The 23,907-nt window shown below is 38.2% G+C and overlaps 1 protein-coding gene and 1 long non-coding RNA gene across 2 annotated transcripts in view; one reads left to right on the forward strand and one right to left on the reverse strand.

The window, feature by feature from the left end:
- Positions 1-3,340: 3,340 nt before the first annotated feature.
- GPRIN3 (GPRIN family member 3) overlaps positions 3,341-23,907 on the reverse strand; it is a 94,792-nt gene continuing 74,225 nt past the window's right edge. The window contains exon 2 of the mRNA XM_072117702.1: positions 3,341-9,568. Coding sequence (XP_071973803.1) covers positions 7,259-9,472 — 2,214 coding nt within the window. The 5' untranslated portion in view covers positions 9,473-9,568 and the 3' untranslated portion in view covers positions 3,341-7,258. The remainder of the gene's footprint in view (positions 9,569-23,907) is intronic.
- Positions 12,117-23,907, forward strand: part of LOC140070797 (uncharacterized) — a 38,664-nt gene continuing 26,873 nt past the window's right edge. Inside the window, exon 1 of the long non-coding RNA XR_011848987.1 lies at positions 12,117-12,226. This is a non-coding gene — a long non-coding RNA (uncharacterized lncRNA). The remainder of the gene's footprint in view (positions 12,227-23,907) is intronic.

The following is a 23,907-nucleotide window of genomic DNA, read 5'->3' on the forward strand; positions in this document are numbered from 1 at the left end:
TACAGAGAGACCCTGGAAAGAAGCTACAATGAGAGTATGAATTTGCCCTCTTTCTTTCAACTGTATTGGTGGCAAACCCATGCTACCCTGGGTTTGCATCTAACCCAATATAATCCCTTAATGGACGGGGCTGATACACCAGGGGGTGTATATATGTATTACAGGCAACATTTACTTTATTGAAAAAAATGTGGGGATAGCACCCAGGTTGTGCCCTGTGGCCTCCAACATCCTTAATCCGGTCCAGACTGGACACCCAGCAGTGTTGTTTCTCTGCCATCTCTACTAATATGATTTCTTTATCGCCCCGACAGAACAGTTATACAGAATCCTTTTCTAACTCCGGCATCAACTCTTCCCAAATCAAGAATCTGTTGGAATTACCAATTGAGGAAGAGTCTCTAATAAGTGATGACAAGTAATAAGTGATGGCAACACCAAAATTGTCTTTTAATGTAAAATATAGTAACTATACATGGATACAATACCAATTCTCAATAATTAGACTGTAGAACTGTCCCGAATGCTCCAAAGCAACCAGGGCTCAACCAGCATTACTTTCCTGTGCTTTGCAGGGTCTGTACCCCCGAATTTGACTTCTATCAGATGTAATATAGTAGCTGTTCATCTGTCTAATACTACAGCTATTCAAATTCTACTAATTATGTACAATATATCTGTTTTTTGTTTAACCAAGCTTTTATATATTTTTGTTAGAGATATTTGTTGGTAATATGATAAAACCTTAATGGAGGTGGGAGGATATGGTTGAAAGCAGGTTCTCCTTCTGAACAGGGTATTCGTTTGAAACAGTGCAATTCAAGAAGCATTGTCCACAAAAGACTACTGATAACTTGCTTTCTGCTATGAATATATACTGTATTTGGTTAAAGAGAATCTGACATTCCCACCCAGAATAAATACTTCATTAACCTGTATCCCTAAATTGTTCCTTTCCATAGCTGCAATGTAAAAAAATCAGGTTGTAAACTTATTTGCAATGCACCTGAGTCCAATGACACTAAGTGAGTCCAATGAAGCCCTGCATATTCAGTGTTTATTGCATGGCTCTGCCTCCCTGTTCCTGAATGACAGTACTATTCTGCTGTATGGAATGTTGAGAGAGAGCTCTGTTACATCATTGGGCACTTAGATGCCATCACCCTGGCCACATGACTTTAAGGTTCTCTTACATTTGCAACATCTAACCCATGTATGTATCTGACCACATGAAATCACAGCCTGCTTCTATGGATTTCTACTTCTCCCCATCCTCCATGGACTTCTACACCCATCCTTCACTGAGACATGATGTGCTGAATACTTAGAAGAGGCATGGGACATGAAAGTATTAGATGGCAGGGGCTGGCCAAGAATTGCACGCCTCCTCTGATGCCAGTTAATATAACATAAAATTGATTTATGGGGATGCAAGGGAAACAATTTTTAGCTAAAAGAAGCATGTATGTTATTTAATAGGGCTTTATGGAAACGTGTGTCTCTAACTTTATTTGTGACAGGTTCCCTTTACTATTACTTCTGCTGGGGTTTGAACTATGAACTATGAATGTTTGAAATTTAAACCTTTTGGAAAATGGGTTTCTTTGAAATGTTTAGACACCCCTGACACAGTCTGAGTGCACGCCTTTTTAGATATGCTCACCAATGCATTGCTTCAGCTTGAGAGATGTTTACTTAGTGATACACATGACCGGCTTTTTAATCACATGACTTGTGAACACCAACCTTCATCCACTCCTCCATTGTGAGCATTAGACTATTTAAAGTAGTGAGGAGTCTTTGCTTGCTAGGTATGAGTAACTAAATCTTATTTCTCCTATTGCTCCCTTTTTTGTCTTTTTTTTTTGTCCATGTCTTCCATTTAAGTGTATTTTTAACAGTTTTTTTCTATGTACATGAAGTGTTGGATTCTATACCAAGTTTTTGTCATACAAATGTATTGGTCTATTATATTAGGAAAAACTTGTGTTACATAATTGCCGAATCTGTTTTTGTTTTTCTTAAGTGTTGTTCCATTTGTTTGAAAAGATGAGCTTAGTGTGATAATTGGACAAAAGTAGCACACATTTTCTTTCCACAAACAATCAGACATATTTATACCTAGACCTGTAGACTATGACAAGGGGGTTTAAAAATATATACCTAGTCTGTACAGATGGACCTGATAGTGCAGTTCACTAACAATCCCGTGGTATCCAGGGACTAGCAGAACATGCATGACATTTCTAGATGTAGCAAGAAATAGGGGTCTATCACTCTTGGGTTGGTGTTTGTAATTGGTGCGGGGTAACTTTTTGTAATATTTGGTATCAACTTCCTTCATTTGTATTATTCTTGGGAATCTGGACAAACTACTGATAAGTTCCCTTTTAGAATTGTATGAATGTTAATTGCTAAACTTCCATTTAAAGGAAAACTAACAGTTATTTAGACTGGTATGAAGCTTTCAAGCTGCTGGGTAAGTTCCAGTGTGACTACAGTAATATTAAGTTGAAAGGTAAAAAATTTGATTTTAACTTAAAATAAAGCACAAGGGCTTCCGGATACCCTAGTGACTTCTCCTCCGCCTCTCACCCTCCCTCTGCAGCAGCATAGAGCTAATACTTTCTTCAACTGTGATATTTCCCAGAGACAGAGGTAGGGGGAAAGCCATAGGATCAGGGGAGCCTTTTAACTTTACGCAGTGCTCCTAATAAACTTACTACTGTATTCACATAAATGGGAGCTACCCATCAGCATGAACACTTCATACCAGTCAAAAAGACCGGTAGATTTCCTTATACAAGAGGCAAAATCAGAGCTTTTGATGAGAAACATAGCTATTCTGTAGCTGTTCATCCCTGTGCTCTTCTTACATACTTTAGTTAAAATAGTACATGTTTCGCTCCTAGAACAGGCAGAGAAGACAGCAAAAGACAACTGTAATAGTCACACAAAACATGTAAAATATGTGCAACATTACTTACGTGATATAGGATTGGCGGCACAGTGGAAAAAGGGTTCAACCCCGTGGGTGCAAAGCTACAGCAGGTCCGATCCTAGACCGCTATGTACAGCATGCAACAAAGGAAGTAGCAGCACTCCGTTCCAGTTCAAGGAAATTTATTCACCAAGTGAGGGTATAGCGACGTTTCAGCTAAATCATTGTAGCCATTTTTCAGCACTGCTTGAAAATGGCTACAATGAGTTAGCTGAAACGTCGCTATACCCTCACTTGGTGAATAAATTTCCTTGAACTGGAACGGAGTGCTGCTACTTCCTTTGTTGCATGCAACATTACTTACGATGTTCAAACAAATTTCACATATGAATGATTCAATTCATGGTTTAAATTATGTTTATTACAGAGCTGTGACACAAGTGCATTTACTTATTTCAGATAAATTTTCATATATGTAACATACTACTATAATAAAAATCAAAATTGTTTATAACATTTCCAATATATTTTAGTTTATGTTGATGGTTTAGCTCTGAAAAGTGTGCCAGAAAATATTTCTTCATTCAAATAGAAAATGTCTTTTTTCCTTTGTACACATAAGAGGACATTCTTCATTTTTTGCTAACATCTGTATTTATAACATTACAATACATACAAGTTATATGGATTTCAATGTAACTGATGACAACTATTCAAATAGCTTTATGTAACATGTTTACATTGACATCAACATTAACCAACCTTATATTTCTATATCACATATTAGAAACACTGAATGTGGCCTAAATAGATGGGACAAAAATGGAATCAAATTCTATTATTACACCTTTGAAACATTTGCAAAAAAGAGTGAAATTTTTTTTGGGGGGGCTACAGTTATTGAAATACTCTAATTACACAAACTCACAGATTGTTTCAAACACAAACCTCTTCAGTGTTAGCATACATTAACTCTATTACAATGAAATCAATCATTTTACATTTCATCATGTAAGGGAAATGCACATTTTGTGAAATATGTTGCAAATTAAGTCAATGCATGTATATTTACATTGAATAGTTTTTATATTGCTTTTAAAGGAAGCATAGTTAAAATAGGAACACAAAAACTGCATGTATTCAGAAAATAAATATACTCTCTATTCTATTTTATTTACTTCTGGGCAATATGCACAATTGTACCCAGCATGCATTTGGGTCACACAGCACCGCAGTGTTAAGCATGGCCTAGGATTAGCATGGATTGATAATTTGTTCATTCTGATTAATCCTTCTATACTCCTGAAGAGAAAATCCTTTAAAACTGTAGTTCTGCGTGTGCTGGATTCAGAAGGTTTTAAAACTAAAGAGAGAGGGAGAGAGATCATCTAGATGATGTGTGATATTGCTGAATAGTAGCATAATATTTTATATGTACATTGTATTTGCTTTTATACTTTAGTAACTTGTTTGATTAGAGTTCAGTTATCATAATAAAATGAATCTTACAGATTTCCTCCGTGATTACCTCAAGGGTTTCTCTTATACTCTCATTCATCATAAATATAATAAAGAGGTCTTTGAAGTTTAATTTAAAAAGGTACTTAAAAGGAAATTTCAGATAAATAAAAGGGAATGTGTTGCCAAAATTATAAAAATAGAAATATTGTACGTGTAAATTACTGGTTATTTTTAGCATTATCTTTTCTTATTTTGTGAAATATTAAAAATGATAGCATGTAATTATAACTAAAGAAACTATACATCCTCTTTGAATTTTACAGTTGTACTAATCAGGCTATTAAAAGAAAACATATGTAGGGGGGCATGGTGTGGCCCGTGCTGGCCCATTCTTTCAGCAGGTTATACAATTGTACCTGGCTGCGTGACCATCCACTTTATATACGAGACCTGTGGGGCAGGGTTAAGATCTAATGCTTGCGCACATCATTCCAGTGCCCTTCTGGTCCTTAGACAATCTTAAAATTAGGTAAATACAATTTAATATAAACAACACATAAGATAAATGATGCTGCGTCGTTATCCATCAAGTGTTAAAAATTAAATAAATTGAATTACTGTTTCCATTAGGAAAAAATAGGTTAAGTATCTGCCAGGTTCTGCTAATCAAGAGTCATTGCCATAAATTGATCTTCAGCCAGTTTGACCATCTCTACAAAAGCAGAAAATTTGGCAGTTTGTTGGTTTGGAGCATTCAAACACAGAGCCAAGGTTGAAATAAACGATCATTGATTTTATATAGGAAGTTATTACTGTTCATCAATAATGGAAGGATTTATGGAAAACATATTCAAAGGCATTTGATAATCTCACTCAAAGTGGATGCCCAAGCAAATCTACCCCAAGGTCAGGTATTGCTCAAAAATTGCAAAAATTCCATAGGTCCCAGTGTGTGAAATATTCATGACAAAACAATTAAAAAAGGCTGTAAGAGATTCCAGGAGAAAACCTATTCTTTTTAAACAGAATGATGCAGTACAGTTTATATTTGCACAGTTGTATTCCCAATGACCCGCAATAATTTTGGAATTATGTCATTTGGACAGTTAAGAACAAAATAGAAATGTTTTGCCACAATTTTCAGTGCCACATTTTATACAAACAAACCCCTCAAACCCACAGTCAAATAATGTGATAGAGAATTGATGATTTGAGTACCTTGAAGTTATTAAAAGTTATATGTGAGACCATATGGGGCACATTTACTAAGAGCTTTGTGCATGTTTCTCTGCAGGTTCTTTTAAGTGTAAACTGCCTGCACAAGTATTTTAGAAATGTCTGTACCACAAATGTGTTGCACGCTGCTGCACTAAATACCATGCAACAAATTAGGGGGCGTTCCGGAGCTTTGTCAGACTGTGCGCCAGATTTACCATGCAAAGTCTGTCACATGCCCTATGATAAAGGTGCAACCCAAAAAAATTTGGTGAACTCAGTCAGGCCAGTGCAGGGAAGCAACAGATTTATGATTTCTGGTGCAAGTTCTTAATGAATCTGTTGTACCGAGAATTATACAGGCAGAGCACTTTTTGTGCAGTTTCCCACATTCTTAGTAAATGTGCCCCTGTATGTATGTGTTGGAGAACTTTCACAAGGAACAAACTGTTTTCACATACAAAATGGCTGGCAGTTTCATTATGTCCCTAGCCATCCTGTGGTAATGCTCCAAAGGTTTCTTTTGCATCTTTCTAACACCTGTTCTACAGGTCATGTTTGTTCAATGTGGGATGGAATATATATGGAATTATAAGCAATGTCAAAATTATTTAATAATAATATTGCTTAAACCACTTATTCATTATGGGTAACTTTATTGGTTAAATTTAAAGTATGATTATTGTGCTGAATCATCTTAATGATTGTAAAGTATGTTTTGTGACCCAATTCAAGTGTTGTTCCATGACAGTCTTCCATCAGATAATCTGTTTGTTTTAAACAATTTCACAATAATAGCGGGCCATAAAAATGCAGGCATAGTTACTTTGTCATTGGATGTCAGTTTTATGTATTGTTACCTTTATTTAATGTCAATAATACAGAATCATTCACATCCTATTACTATACTAACCATAGAAAGTCTGCTACCTATGTCTGAAAGAAGCACAAAAAATAGCCAGTAACTGGATTCCAAAGACATAAAACAGAATTAATTGTTCTCCCTCCCTATCGGTTATTTATAATATCATCTACTACTTTAAAAAGAGGGACCATGTTAAAGTGTGATGATACAAGCATTCAGCTGGTTATTCTATGTTTTTCTTTTTTATGTTGGGCTGTCTGAAGTACAAAGACCCTGTTTCTGGATAAAAAAATGTGCTATCTTATACTGTAGGTGAAAACGTTATACCAGTATAGTGCAGACATCTGTGTTGATTTATATTGCTATAATATCCTCAATACATCTACCATCACTCACTCTTTAAAAAAAACTTCACAGACGAAAAAGGCCGAAGTGAAAAGGCTTTTCTGGCACTGCATTTAACGGCACACATATTGACAATTCTGGAGCACAGCCTACATCTGCTTGCCTACTGAGATGAAAATACAAATTCAACAAATACAAAACTGTTATCAAATGTTGGTTGTGGAAAGACAACTTGTGAATTTATCCATTAACATCCATGAAAATGACACAAAAAATAAAATGGTATTGCATTACAAAATAGAGTGATGTGGTAATCACCCTAAACCCTGTACAGTAAACAAATAAAAAGTTCCCATAACATTCTTAAGTGCAAAGAAACATATTTGTCTACTAGCTAATGTGGCAATAGATTTTAAAAATGATACAGGAAGTTACTCTAAGACAGTGGAAGGAGGGGGGCGACCGCAGCAGTTTGGTCGTCGAAAATTTTTAAGTATTGACTGGAATACCCTGTGCTGTCTTCTTTTGTGCTTTTTCCCTGAAGAATCCGAACAAATCGATTTACGGTTTTGCTTCAGTTGAGCCCTAATCATTTTTTCATGTTCTCTGATTTGCCTTTGCAAGTGGTTCTGTATAGCAATCCCTAAGGCCTCTGGGTCCATGGAAGCTCCGTAGACTTCCCATGTCATGCCCTGTTCATCCCATACCACATCTTTCACACTTTTTGCTGGTTGCTTTGCCTGACTTTTAGCCTCTGCACTTGAACTTGGACTTGACTTTTTTCCATGTGACTTGGGAGGATCAGAGGTAGGTAAGGTGACCAGAATTGGTTCCTTTTTCTCTTCCCTAGCTTTTCTTAGTCGAGGTGTGAGCTGTGCTGCACTCTGATTTAAGTCTGTTGCTGGTCTGGTTTGAAGACTTAGACTGCTTGACCGTTTGGCATGTTCTCCTTCATCTTGATCCTTTCTAATCAACACTTCCAGTATTTCCTCAACCTGACCTCCTGTAGCACCAATGCTGCTGTTGACTTCAACTTCAACTTGAAGTGGAGTTGGTCTGTCTTCCTTCTTTGGCTTTTTTATATCTGTTGTGATGATAGTTTGGGTGGAACCCTGTTCATTAGTAATTTTAAAGTGAAAAGGTTTCCGATCAGAGCTACCTTCCCCCGGGATGCTAAGACTATCTGTCTGTTCATTGTCTTGACGAATATTATGCAATTGAATATTTTCTATCCCACTCAAATGATGGAGCCTAGCTTTGCTGCCCTGTTCATGAGCTGCCCTGAACTGAGGCTGCTCATTAAACTTGTCCTTTGTTATCTGACATGCTTTGGGTTGATTAGTATTTTCTATGTTGATTTGGTAAACAGGTTTTACATTCATTAATATTGGAGAGGCATTAGCCATTTGCTTCGGTGGCATGGGGTGGTTTTCTCTAAGACACAATCCTTGACCATCTAACTCACTTCTATATAAAACCTGTGAATTTCTTGCTAGCTCAGGTCTTTGAAAGGGAGAACGTATCATATCAGGAGGACTTTTTGTGTGCAGCTGGAGAGGCTGAGGACCCATTGCATCAGGAGGCTGAAAACATACTTTTGGAGCTAAGTGGTTTTGAGACAGCTGTGAATGCAAAGCAAAATTTGCACGGTCAATCTGAGGATTTCCTGGGTTGCCCTGATAGATTATACATACTTGTTCCTGTCTTTCTTTAAGTACGGGAGAGCTGGATTTAAGAAATGCAGCTAATATACTTGGACTGGTGGACACAGATTTATTTTCAACATTTGCTACAGCTTGCACTTCAGCATCTTGCTTAGCCCAGCTCTCGAGCTGTGATGTCATGGTACCCATTTCCCTAAACTTACCAACTAACTGCAGTTCTAGAGCCTCATGATCCCCATTTGTATTCACAGTTTCCTCAGTCCGGCTAAACTGTGAACATTGCACGACTGTAGGTTCATTATTGACATCTTCCATCTTTAATTCATCTTGTATTGGAACTGTGTTCAGACCTATTTCTGCCTGTGTATTATCTGTTAATGTTTCCTGGCTAAGAGATGGAATGTGCCCATTTCTCTCATTATCTAATACTTTGCTGTCCACATTTTTAAAAATTTCAGGTATTTGTGTGCTTGTTCTACTGCTCCCTTCTTGGTTCTCAGTTTCTGTTTGTACCACAGTTAGGGCTTTTGGCAAGTGACTCTCCTCTGTTGCTGGTAAAGTCTCGGTTGGCAAAGTTAAGTGTGAAACAACAGATGATACAACAGTTGGCTGTGACTCCATTGCAATGTCAGAAGTGGCAGCATGTTGACTAGTTTCAATAATGGCTTGAGTCTCTTTGCCTGTTGAATCTAAGGGAAGCAAGGTGTCTGATAATGTACAAGTCCTGATCAATGACAATTCTTTTTTATTTTCTTCTTCATGTTCACATATATTTTCATTACTAGGGCTATCTGTCGATGGTTTACAGTTAAGATCTAAAGAGCATACGCCCGTTATTTGAGCAACATTCCCATTGTTGCTTGATGTAGCACGTTTAAGCTGAAGATTATCCTCCTGGGATATACTCTTAGCAGGACACTCCTCCTCTGTTGATGTAGGTGAAGCCTTGTCAGATCCCGAAGGATCTGTTACAGTCCCCATGGAATTTGATTATGTTGGATGGAATTTTTAGGTGGAACAACAAATTCTATAAGGCAACAATTTAGCAGATCAAAGATGGGGTCTTCTGTTTCAAACCTGTGTGAGGAAAAAAAAAAGAATTAAAAAATGTATAATATAAAATTAAATACACATAAAAACTGTTAAAATTATTAGTGGAACTAGCATTTCCCATCAAGTTATATATCACAGTCACTATAATTCTGTTCTCCCATCCAATCTAACATCTGACATTGACTAAGACAAGAAGCACATTAGGAGGTACAGTTGCCAGGACAACCTTAATAAGACAACCTAATAAGGTAGATCCAGTGGCTGGTTCCTTTAATGTATTATAGCTCCATGCTTTTTTTAATAATACAGTTAATGGTCCAGAACTTTATAAAACTATAATCTAATCTATATGCAAATTTAGTTTAAAGGCTACTGGGGCCTGTAGTAGCTGCACTGTGGAGTGGGAGCTAAGGCTACTCCACTCCACAGTGGCCTCTTTCGATCCCTTCTACTAAGAAGTCATCAGCGTGTAGCTCGTCATAGCTGCACACACTTATCTGCAAAGCCGAAGTTCTGTGCTTGCTCAGTTGCTTTGGATTTGGAGCCAAGGTCGCACAGCTGTCAGTGTGCATGCTCTGCATAGATAATCTGTGAAGCTGGAGCTACTGCACATGCGCCGAATTTTGGCTTTGCAGAGGAATGTGCATAGCTACAACGAGCTTCACTCTGAAGACTTCTTAGTAAGAGGGATCGAAAGAGGCTACTGTTTCGTAGAGTAGCTCCCCTTCACTACTAACAATCTTATTTAACCCCTTCCCGACATTTGATGTAATAGTACTGCATGGCGGGAAGTGCATTCCCGCATTTTGCAGTACTATTATGTCATGTTTCTGGAACCTGAACGGAGCCAGTACTAGAAGCAGCGGGTGACAGCTGTATGTTACAGATGGCAATATATGGGGATTTTCCACCTCATTCATTATTGTGTGCAAATCGTACAAGGGGCCCTCTCCATATACCCGCACCTGACATACTATAACGGCACAAGTAAGGAAGGGGTTAATAAATATATTATTTAATCCTATTGTCTTAATTTAAATTAAAAAAACCACAGAAATTGAGTCAGTATGACACTTATGAAACAATATGTGACACCTAAATGACGACAAAAAAACGTTTAACAAGACTGTAGGTACAATATAAAATCCTGCACAAAGAATATAGAAGAAATGCAATATTTTTTAGTAAAAATCAGTGATCATGTTGTACAGAACTATAATTTTTTTTTTATATACAAATATTAATGGAAGTTATTTTGCATGACAAGATATGATACGAGACTAAATAATTTCAGGTTTCATGGCTTTTGAGGGCATTAGCCTAAAACTTTGTGACCCCCCCCTCATGTCTTTTCAAGGCATTTTACATGTAAGTTTTTCATATTGATTATATACAAATACAAAAAAAATCCTCAGGACGCAGATAGAGTTGATTGCAATGGTGGAAAAGAGAACTGTCTACTTCCAGTTTCACCATGCAGCCTATGCTGCTATATTAAGCAGCTCCGGGGATTACTTGGTGCAAGAGTAGTGTCATTATCCTGCGCCTCTACACCAAGCTGCTGAAGACAGAGTAAAGGAAGAAGCCTGTACTTCTGTTGTTTTATATTATACAGAGTAGGGTCATTATTATCAAGACTGTGTCAGAGTGTGGAGCAGTAATAAGAGTGGGGGCTTTAATAAGACTTGGGCAGAGTGGGTGCAGTATTACATTTTTGGCAGACTGGGGGCATTATTATTAAGACTGGGATCAAGTGGGGACATTTTTAAGACTGGGAGGTTTATTAAGACTGGGAGCATTATAAAGACTAGGGCTGAGTAAGGGCAGTTTAAAGTTTGGGGCAAAGGGGGAGCTTTACTAATACTGGGGCAGAATGGAGGCATTATTAAAAGGCTTGTGGGAATGTAAAAAATATATTGGCCAATATTTGACGCCATATGGCCCCCCCCCAAAAAAATGAATACCTATTAACCCCTTTTGTGTTCATATGATGCATTTTTGCCAAGTTGCATTGAGTTTTTTTGAGTAGCAATGTGTGTTTTGCATTATCAAGACAAGACACCCACTGCTACTTAAAAAACACATTAGTTTCAAAATGCAATGCAAACACGTCATGTTAACACAACCTTTGTGTAAGGAGCTGAAAGAGAAAGGTCATTATTAAGCGTGGTGATCACAAGAAATGGATTTAGAGATCACAAAGTATGCAGGTACCATTATAAAGTGTGGTGACCAAAATGAGGGGCATTATTAGATGTCAGTGCCACAACAAGTGGTATATTATTAAGTGTTTGGATCACATCAGAATAGTATACTGTGTGGGGCTAGAAAAGGGGGCTAATACATAGTGTAAGGATCACAAAAAAGGGTATGTTACAGTGTGAAGGCCAGAATAAGAGTTATTTTACTGCACATTACACAAAAGTGAAATATTTGTGTGGTACTAGTATTTTCAGGGGAGGCTTTCCATATAGCAATGTAACAGTATTGGGAGGGCACAGTATTAGGGGTAGCAGAAGGACAATTGGAAAGTGAAGAACATAAGATATCTGTGTGATAAACTCCACAGGACGATGGATGGCTGGAAGAGGAGACAAGCTGGTCTTGACCTAATGGAGAAGATGAGGGATGTGAACAACTACAATCCAAAGAACCATCACCTGCCATCACTGGATGTTATAGGTATTTCTTGTGTAGCTGTATATGATAAGTATTGTTTATTGCGCAATCATATGTGTATGGGGTATATATAGGGGTCTGGCCGCTACTTAGAATTTGGTACATGTGCAATGGGCTCATGCTCCAGATCTTTTATGATCCTGGTAATGATTTAGGATGAAGTAATGTGATTTTCTTTTTTAATGCATCAATATAAAATCCATAAAGGTTTGGCTACATGTTTCAGGATCATTCCTTTAATCATAGCATAATTTTAATGTAAGGTATTAGCATTTTGTATTGATTACACTTTTACAAACATTTTAACCTGTTACTTAAGAAATAAATGGCTGTCCAGAATTCGATGAGCACTGTTTTTTTCACACAGGCTTGATAAGTTGGTCAACCCTTTTAAAGTGTGTAATAAATATTGACCCTTTTAAAATAATGTTTAAAAAAGCACATTTTTTAAAAGTATTTTTTTCCTCAAATGTCACCATTTATTAATAAAAGTACTATATCCTGCAATTTCAACTTTAAAGACTATGTTTACCAATAGGCTTCTACTAATTCTATTGGAATTTTCTTTGCAACAGTTTAATTTACATCACAAACAAGGAATTACAACACAAGTTAACATCATCATAATTACTTCCACTACTGACAATAGAGAAAGATTATCTAGTCAAAGATTATCTACCACCACCTTGTAGTCAAGAAAACTCTACCAAAGACCTCAATGCTTTGGCTCCATACTATTGCTATCTATGCTCATTAGTCTGCTGTAAGTATATAACTAAATGCTTTTAGAAGAGAAAAGGATAAGATCGGACAAGATTACAGCTACCATGTTAAAAAATGGATAGAAAAAAATACTAAAAATACTTTAGAATATATAAACAGAAATGCTATAGGATCTAACAGTTTACTGGCAAAAACTAAAATCACTAAACACACACACATATACACACACACACACACACACACACACACACATTGCATTTGTAATAACCCATACAATAAAAGGTTATATAATTAAAATATTTCAGAACTCTGGAGTTGCCAGCCAGTGCTATGTAGGTCACCAAATAAGTGAAGAGATGACTTCTGATGCCAGCTGGTTATAACATATTTGGCAATACAATGGCTTAAAGGGAAGCTGTCAACAGCGACTCCCCACCACAAACCACACACAGTGTATTTAGGAGGTCTTTATACATGTTTCACTGATGGCTCTATCCATGAGATTAGAGTCACCATCCTTTTACTTTTATAGATTCCTTCTGACACTGCTAATCTGGCCATCATCAGGACTGAGAGAGTTGGAAAAGATGTTGGCTCTCTGCGAGTTGGTTTGAAGTCACGAAAACCAAGTCTAAACCAAGATTACAATGTGGTATAAAATTGTAAAGCTGCACAGTAGTCAATAGGAACAAGCAAGAGTCCCTAGATGCCGCCACAGTAACCGCTTGGTTCAGCTGTCCATCAAATAGTGTGCACTAATACGTAGATTGTAAAGGTGCTCCTGTCAGGGAATAGCGTGCAGTAATACCTACACCATAAAGGCGCTTCCCCAACAGGTTGGGTACAAAATCAAATGTGCACTGCATAATGCTATTAGTCTTAAGGTGCACCTCACAACTGACAAAATCAAATGTGCACTGCGTAATGCTATTAGTCTTAAGGTGCACCTCACAACTGACACGGGAACAAGTAAGCACAGGCATAGACATTACATCTCATTACAACTGCCAACTGGTTTAATGTAGTGGTGGCTGGTCCCAAGGCTGCTCCTTGCCTCCAGTTAGCTCTTCCTCTTACTCCCCTTCATCTTCTCCTGCTCCATATGCAGTCAGCGCAGCACCCACACCACCACTTTTAGCAAAGCCATGGGGAAATGGCAGCAGGCCATGCTAAAACCACCAGGGAGCTGTGGACTGTGGATTCAGGAGCAGAAAGCTGAGGTGGTGTGCAACATTGTCCGGAACCTTGTAGCATCATTGGGCTAAAGCAGGTTAATGCACGTCCCATGAATTGTGCATATGTTGAACTTAGTGGTGCAAAGGTTCCTGGCCAACTACAAAGAACTGCCAGAACAGCTGCTTCAGATGTGTGGCGTCTGTTCATATTTTCTATGTGCACACCCTATGTGTGCCAATCTGCACTGCAATGGAACTTTGAACTGACAACTGCCTCATATTTCATTTACCAACTTGGTGGAATTCCACTTTACATTTTCTGGAAAGGCTATGTAAGCACCTGCAAGCAAATGTGGAATTCCAGCTTCAAAACATTAGACAAAGTAGTAACCAGCAGCACTTCACCACCAATGACTGGGCCTCCAAGAGGGACATTTTTTCTGTGCTGCAATACTTCAATAGGCCACCAATATAGTCAGAACTGATGTCAGCTTTACCATTCCCATCTTTTGCCTAATTGAAAAAGCTCTTCAGGCCATGACAGAGAATGTAATGGTGGCAGACAAGGCAGAAGTGGAGAAACAGGTGCTTGGCCAGTTCACAAGACTGCAGGGTGAGTTTCTGGAGCAGTGGTCTGCTAATGCAAGGAATAGTTTGAGAGGAAGAGTTGGGTGACACCCAGAGCAGCTCATTACGGGAGAATGGTTGGGGAGATGCAGAGGAGGAGATATCACCCACCAAGGACAGCTTGTCTTTGTCTCTGGACAGCCTGGCTCACATGAGCCACTATATGCTCCAGTGTCTGCGCATGGACACCAAATTTGTCTGAATACTAATTTGTGTTAGGCTAAAATGAGGGAGTGCAAGCACCACTGGCAGAATTCATATACAACATTGATTGTTTAGTGGCAACATAAGGAGGATGAGGAAGATGCCTATGCAGCATAAACAATTTGGGAGGGACAGTGAGCATGGACATGTGGAATGCCATGTTAACTTCTACTCACCCTCCACCAACATTGGATGGGCCACATAGTACCAGGAGGCAGAATGTAACTCACATGGTGGTTGATTATCTTCCCACATGTCATCTGGTACTGAAGGATGGATCCTCCATGTTAAATTTCTGGGTGGTAAAATAGGACACATGAGCTTGCCCTCTATGCCTTGCAGGTGCTGTCCTGTCTTGCGGCCAGTGTGCTTTCAGAATGTGTGTTCAGCACCATTGGTGGTGTCATCACCAACGAGAGAATCCACCTCTCTGCAACCAACATGGAAATCCTACCTTAAGATGAACCAGGCATGGATCCTACACAATTTGATGTTGCCAGTGTTCCACACAGTTAACTTTAACTATAATTTTTTTCATTTGACATTTTTGGAAAATCAACTTTTTTATTTTACTTATTCCTAGAACTTCTGACAATCCGCACCACCACCATTTAAAATGCAATGAGAGCATTTGTTTTTTCCATTTCCACTTAAATCCTTTATGTAAATAACACCCAAAGCACTTTTAACCCTAGTAAAAGGTAGGGTTTGGGGTTTTGCCATGTTATTCCCACCATTTTTCAGCTTTCTAGCAGTTAATACTTCCAATTTACAGTTTTTTTTGGGTGTTAATATCCGGGTCCCTATTGACTTCAATGGGGTTTTTGTGCAAGTCAAAGTTCAGCCCAAAGTCTGGGTTCCAAAATTTGGACAAACCAGTGAAACCCGAATTTCGACGAACCCACTCTGTTAACGAGTGAAAAATGTACAAGGTCTAAGATTAGTTTGAACAGCAGAACTTTGAGAGAAAACAGCCCATGCACCCATTTCAGAAGCACCAACCTCTACAACAAGGGGTTTATTGGGGTTTTACAAGGGTTGAAGCAGAGGAAAAGCAGTCTTTTAGAATTTTTATACCCTGTACAGAAAAAAGCATTATGAAACTGCAAGATTATTGTGCACATATTGTAAAAATTTATGGGAACCCCATTCTTTCTACCTCCAAGGAAACAAGAATTTATAAGTTGTAAGTTTCAGTTTTTTTTCTCTCTTTTATTTTGTAACAGTTTTGCTGTATTGCGTATCATTTTATTTTGTATCTTTTCATCTGATTCCCTTTTTGTTTTAAAGTTTTGTACTTTAATGTTGGTCCCTGTATGCCCTTCGAATCCATAAACTTGCAAAATGTGGTTAGCTTTGTGACTAGAGAGCTGAGCATGCATATCTAGTAGAAGGATAAAATGACTGCTTCAGAGACAAAAGCAGATGTAAATTTGGGCATATAATGGCAGTGGCAGGGTATATTGCATATAGTGTGAGCACTGGTGTTTATGCTCAATATGTGACCTGAATGAAAGGCAAGTGTAAATAAATTAACCCCATGCAGTCTCACCTAAGTCATGTGATTGGACAATCTGTACATAACAGTATGGAGTAGTCACCCAAGCAACTGCCATGACTTCATAATAACCACTTTAAATTAAACGTTAGTCTTAAATTTGCACAATTATGTAATAAGAGTCAAATTATTTGTCAATTGCTTACCTTGTAGGATCATACCCTCTGCTAAATCCAATGTAAAAATCTATCTTTAATAAATTCCAGTGGGTAGTATCTGACGGCAAGCTTTTTTTTACCAGTTAAAAGCAGACGTGAAATATTTAAGCATCTTACATTCTCAAGCACACTATCCTCACAGCAGCTGCCACATGGATGAAACCAGTGGCAGAGAAGGGCTGCGATCCTACATGTGTGTATATGAATACATGTGCTCAAAATATATTTACATATATGTACTGTACTCACATATATAGGTCTATCTATATTTCTATGCGTAAAACTATACAGTAGGTATGGTGTAAAAGGATTTGAAATATACATATATTTACGGTACTTATATACAGTATGTACAGATTTACATTTATCATCCTATAGTTATAATTAGATTACAAATGAAAAAAGCTTAATATTTCTTTTCTAAATTTTATCTACACATATAATAACAGGTTGCTAAGAAAATATAGATATATTAGAGTGTGTGTGTATTTTGCACCATCTGCGAGTACTGTGCAATGTTTGTTTAAGGATAAATTATCATAAGGTAGAAAAGAAGGGGTTTACATTACAATAGACTTCCAGATGGTCATTACATGGAATTAGGGATGCTTCTGATTAGGAATTTAGCCAATACTTGATTCAAATCATCAACATTATTAAAGCTTAACTTGTCTTTTGAGGTACCTCTTATTATTTTCTTTTCACTCAGTAGAAATGCCACTATAACATGACAACTAGAAAAACAAATCCTCATCTATAAAACCTATCCCTGGCAGAATTTTACTAAGTATTTATACCAATATAATTAGAACTACTACATACTGTTTACATGATAGATTTTGCCAACAAATTGGAGGCCACTTTGTCTTCTTCATATCAGAGGAAAAAGAAATGGCATGCTTTTTATTCATGGCAGAATCCAGACAGAAGCCACTAGCCACTTGGAATACAGTACAGGTTGGTGAAACGCTCTTTAATTAAGCACAATAGCAGAGTTTGAACTAGTATTTGATCTGACATGTGAAGAATACTCCGCGAAGGCCTTGCTTAAAATTGTTTAAATAAAGTTTACTTAAAGGGAATATTTCACCACATTTTCACAAATACAGCTAGTGACAGGTTCCCATAGAGCCATATTAATTAACTGACATCCTTCTTTTAGTTAAAAAAGTTTTCCCTTACATCCTCATAAATCAACTTTATTTTATATCCCCAAGGATATAGAGGGGGAGATTTATTATACACCGGAGCTTTTACGGTGGCATATTATATCTCCGGTGATGTCAGCAAAAGCCTTTTATGTATTTGTCCGCCGGGCTGCAAAGTGTATATTTTTACACCAGGTCCACTTTTGGGGTGGAGATGGCGCAAAGGAAGCAAAAATGGCAATTGCTTGTGGTTTGCTGCTAATTGTACATTTTGGAGCTTCTACGCCAGTTTTCTGGCAGCCCAAATAAATGTCTCTCATAGTATATATGTGTTTTGTGTTTCTATGTATCTCAATGCAGTTCATTGATGATATTATATTGTAAGGTCCCTTCTATCTGCTCTTCATTTTAACAAGGCTCAGGCTCCCCCTTCCAGCATGAAACTGCAGAAAAAATAGCGTGGCAGTCGGCGTCTGTTTCTTTACTCTTAATAATGGAAGTTTAATATATACATTTAAGTCAATGGGGAACAAAAGAATAAGGGAAGAACTTGTGTTTTTTAGTTTTCATTACACCTAGATGTGAACTGGGTCTTATACTGAAAAAAAAATAACAAATCCTGTTATTGTTTTTACTTTCTATATAACAAAAAAGTCCTAAAGTTTTCAAATTAGCTCAAAATGACCATAAAAACTTTTCTAATGTGTGACATTTTGATTTATAATCTGTATAATCTACGGCGAACAGGTGACTATAGTGATTTTGTTTATAGTGCTGAGAGGGATTTTCAAAAATTTTATTGGGCAATATTCATTTTTATTTTTAAATATTTAAATATATTTTGTGTGTGTTTTTTTACAATATATATGTCCCTCATAAGGTCATAATATCCCTGGAGGATATTACCAGGGTTTTTTTCCCCTGTAATTGGAGCATCTATAAGAGCCCCAGTTACAGGGAGAAACAACAGGGCCCACAGGGGCTGATGTCTTATCAGAGCTCTGATTGACCCCTGCAGAGACCCCTCGAGACCTGCGCCCACTAACATCTTTGTAAATGGGTGGACGGGTGGATGTTACCTTAGGTCAGTGGGTGGACAGGGATGAGTAAATTGATGGTTAACAGTGCAAAATTACAGTACAATTCACCACTCAAATTGTGCACCATAAAACAACTTGTGCCAAAAATAATAATTTTTAATAATTATTATTAAAGTAAATATATGTAGTCTACTGCACATACATATACACAGAACTAGACAGGTCATGCATGTGCAGCACACCCCAGGAAGCTCCTCTAGGACAGGGGGACCTGGGGAAATGCCCACCTTGCCTGCCCCCAACCATGGCTCTGACTACCAGATACAACAATTGAACTCCACCCAAGATTGGTCCCATGATGCTTTGTACCTTTACAACAGAAGTTGTCCTACAATCTGGGCTACCTATTCAGGATAGGTAGCAACTGGCCTTACTGTATATTAATTAAACATGTAGCAAAATTGCTGGAAGTTAGCCACCGTGGAATCGGCAGCAACTAAGCCACAGAAGAATCCCTGTTGGCTATCCTGCAACAATTTATACTAATCTCATCCACACACTGCATGAAGCAACCAAGAGTGTAAAATGATTTACATTGATAGGTTAGCATCCACAGCATATTAATTTTCAAAGTGGATAATGATCCAGAAATGTGTTTCTTTTTACAGAATGCATTGTGAACTGTAGTATTTAAAGATCTCTAAGTAGGCAGAAGCGATTGTCTTAGACAGACATCCAGCCTAGATTTTACAAAAGCACCCATTTGGTAATCTGGGAAGGTGTCTACAAACGAATACTTATCCATTCCTGTCCAGTCTAAGTCCGTTTTTATAAATAAGATACATTACTAGGTGAATTCATCAGCATGTTGTCTGGTTTCTTGTTCTACTTTTTGAAACTTTTTTCAAGAGGTAGAAAAAGAAAAGATCAAAGCAGCACAGCAATAGGTGACAGCAAATTTATAGATCCTGTTATCAGGGTCATAATAGTAAATCTAATAAAGAAGCAGCACTCCAGTAGTTTCAACATAAAGGATGGATCTTTTCTTCCATAATGACATTTCAGTGGAAAAATATTCTTGAAATGCTTGAAATAGGTACATTCAGTCACTGAAATTCCTCTATGATATAGAAGATCCACCCTTTATTTTTGAACTACTGGAGTGCTGCCTCTTCATTGGTTTTAGAGATAGATAGTAACATATGCACTATAAAGTTAAGTGGGGTAGTAGGGCTGTATGGCACACTGATGGTATATGCTTCAGCTCGAAAAGCAGTGTCATTTCAGATATTTCTGAATTCTAGTATTCCCATGCAATTGTCTTACAAAACAGATCAAGGATCTTTCTTCATGGTATCTTTATAGAAAGGTCAAACAAAGATTTCTGGGTAATTGCCATCTGTTGCCTTCTAAGAAGTATGTGAAACAAAACATCCAAATCTACTTTATCTTAGTCACTCGTTATTATACAAAGGCTAACACAGTCACACAGTAAAGTGATGCTTTCTCAGTGCTTCCATTAGTTAAAGATGTATAATAATATATATTAAGACCAGAGAATTTTATACTGTACATAAATGTGTAAATATTTTGTTCTGCCTTATTACAATATAAAGTCATAAAGTGAATAATAAAGTTCATATGGCTATAAATTACCATCTATCACACTAAAGAGACTAGCTCCACAGAAAGTCCTCATGCCTAATCCAATGTCAGGCAAAGTGTTAAAAATCCATTTGATATTGAACGGGTTGTCTCTGCTTGTTAGAAAGTATAGAAAGTATTCTACTATTGGAACAACCAGAGATAAACTGTAATCTATGTTGAAGCCTGAAATCATGGGCCATATTTATCATATGCTGGGCTTTGAATTTTTTATTTAAAAAATATTTAGAAAATGATGCCCCTAGGGAGTTTGAACCCTTGCAGTTTTGCAGTATATTGTGAAGGATATACTGCTTTGCAGTATATCCCTCGGAGTTTTGCAGTACACTCCCTCTTAAATGGTGTAATTAATTATTCTGATACGCACGCTGTATACTTAAAAGGGCTGGTTGTATACTAAGAGGGCTGGCTGGCCATATACTACTGGGGCTGGCTATATACTACTGGGGGATGGCTCTATACTACTGAGGGCTGGCTTTATAATGGGAGGCTGTGACCAATGCATTTCCCACTCTCGGCTTATACTCGAGTCAATAGGTTTTCCCAGTATTTGGTTGTAAAATTAGGGGTCACGGCTTATACTAGGGTCAGCTTATACTCAAGTATATACAGTACATGGTCTAACATCAAAGCCAAAACATCTACACATTGGTAATTAAAGGTGCTGAATCACTAAATAATTTTTATTTTTGTCTTGGAATAATTAGCAGTTTTAGTGTTTGTGTAACAATAATGGCATTTAAGCTTTCAATGCCAGAATTAGTGTTACAATAAACAGACGTCTAGCGGTTTTGTTGAGCCAATTAATATTGTTATTGCTTTTTAACTACTGAGTAAAATAATCTAGAATCTTTCTATGAAATTGGCAAAAAAGATGAGGGTACAGCCATACTGTATTGTTTAGAAGGACAGAGGACTGTCTCTATATATGTACACAGCCTGGAGAGAGTTAGAGTGTGTGTTGATACACTTTCCTGTATCGGTGTAGGCAGCGGGGTTCGTTGACCTATCAGCTTGATGCTGACTCTTTCGAATAGAAGAAGCAATCACCTCCGACAAGTAAAAAGAGGGTTAGTTTATTTGTATTAAATTACCGCATGTACTTGAGTATAAGGCGACCCGAGTATAAGCCAGGACCCCTAATTTTACCACCAAAAACTTGGAAAACCTATTGACTTGAGTATAAGCCAAGGGTGGGAAATGCGTTGGTGACAGCCCCCCCAGTATATAGCCAGCAAGCCCCCAGTAGTATATTGCCAGCCAGCTCCCAGTAGTATATAGCCAGCCTGCCCCATGTAGTATACAGCCAGCTAGCCCCATGTAGTATACAGCCAACCCAGCCTACCCCCTGAAGTACACAGCCAGCCGAGTCTGCCCCCTGTAGTATACAGCCAGACCAGCCTGCCCCCTGATGTATACAGCCAGCCTAGCCTTCTCCATGTAGTATACAGCCAACCCAGCCTGCCCCCTGTAGTATACAGCCAACCCAGCCTGCCCCCTGTAGTATACAACCAGCCCAGCCAGCCCCCTTCAGTATACAGCCAGCCCACCCAGTACTTAAAAAAAATAAACTTATATATTCACCCTCCGGTGGCCCCAATGCTTAGCACAGCTTCCGATATCCGATGCGCTCCTCTTCTGTCTTCCCCGCGGCTCCTCTTGTTTCTTCAGTCTTTTGTACAGCAGGCACTGACGTGGCCATGTTATCCCCTGGACGGCGCATACTATGACGTCATCAGCGGCCGCATTATAGTATGCGCTGGCCAGGAAGATAACATGGCCGCGTCCCTGCCTGCTGTACAGAAGACGGAAGACAGAAGAGGAGCCACACCGACATCGAGGAGCTGCGCTGAGCATCGGGCCGCCGGAGGGTGAGTATATAAGTTTATTATTTTTATTGACTCATGTATAAGCCGAGGTGAGGTTTTTCAGCACATTTTTTGTGCTGAAAAACTCGGCTTATACACGAGTATATATGGTACATTAATTAGAGTTCTTTCAGGTGGTTATTGAACATATTGTACAGATGATAATGTTATTAATGAAAATTGAATATATTCTCTTCTGTTTTTGTGTATTGTGAACCAAACATACCATCAGAATGCTATAGCTACACTGATGCAGAAACATATCTTGTTTAACCCTTGATCCGAGTGGTTTTGCTCAAAATACATTTATAAAATTCAGGACCTTGGGAAAGGTGGGTTTCATGCAGGCTGCCATTCATAAACAAATTACATGGGGCTTAGTCCAGACAGGACTAATCAACCTGAGCTGGATGACTCATACACAGCAGCTGGGGTATGGTGCAGCAATTGATTACTACTGCCTGTCAGGGACAACACAGTGATTACAGTCTCTGAAGCAGTGCATAATTAAGGTAAGAAGAGAAGCGCCAAGCCAGCCAAAATTTTATAATTGTTTTTTCAGAAAAACTGCTCATTCCAGGGATTAAACAAAATATGTTTCTGCATCAGTGTAGCTACAGCATTCTCAAGGTATGTTTGGTTCGTAATTCATAAAAGCAAATTGTAGATTTCCTTTAAGATTAGTTTTGTGACATTGAGTTTTCTTGCATTCATTTATTAATAGCATTATGGGTTTTTATATCAGAAGTTCATATTCCCGGAATACCCCTTTAAAACATAACTTCTGGACTTGAACCTGCAGACCCTGCTGTGCCAGGCTGAAGCTCTAATAACTGAGGTATGCAGCTTTCTGAATAGAAGTGCTGATCCTTGACCTAGTTCTTGATCTTCCAGTTTCCAGTTTCTGTTACCATGGTTTTGCTCCACCCTTTCCATTATTGAACCTCCTATTTAAATGCAGCCATGCTTATCCTTCCTTGCAAGATTATTTTGCTCCCAGTTTGTAATCTATCTTGTCTCCTAGTCTGCTGTGATTGACATTTTCTGTGCCATGACCATTGGCTTCCTCCTGACTTACCATATTTTTCAGACTATACGACGCTTTTTACTATAGGACGCACCGCAGATTTAGGCTTCCAAAAAAAGGAAAAATATATTTTACACCAATTAAAATATCCCTGTTGGTCGCACTAAAGCAAAGAACACACAGATATACACTCACCGGCCACTTTATTAGGTACACCATGCTAGTAAAGCATTGGACCCCCTTTTGCCTTCAGAACTGCCACAATTCTTCGTGGCATAGATTCAACAAGGTGCTGGAAGCATTCCTCAGAGATTTTGGTCCATATTGACATGAAGGCATCACACAGTTGCCGCAGATTTGTCGGCTGCACATCCATGATGCGAATCTCCCGTTCCACCACATCCCAAAGATGCTCTATTGGATTGAGATCTGGTGACTGTGGAGGCCATTTGAGTACAGTGAACTCATTGTCATGTTCAAGCAACCAGTCT

The sequence above is a fragment of the Engystomops pustulosus genome, chromosome 1 (genome assembly GCF_040894005.1).
Source record: "Engystomops pustulosus chromosome 1, aEngPut4.maternal, whole genome shotgun sequence".
Lineage (NCBI taxonomy): Eukaryota > Metazoa > Chordata > Amphibia > Anura > Leptodactylidae > Engystomops > Engystomops pustulosus.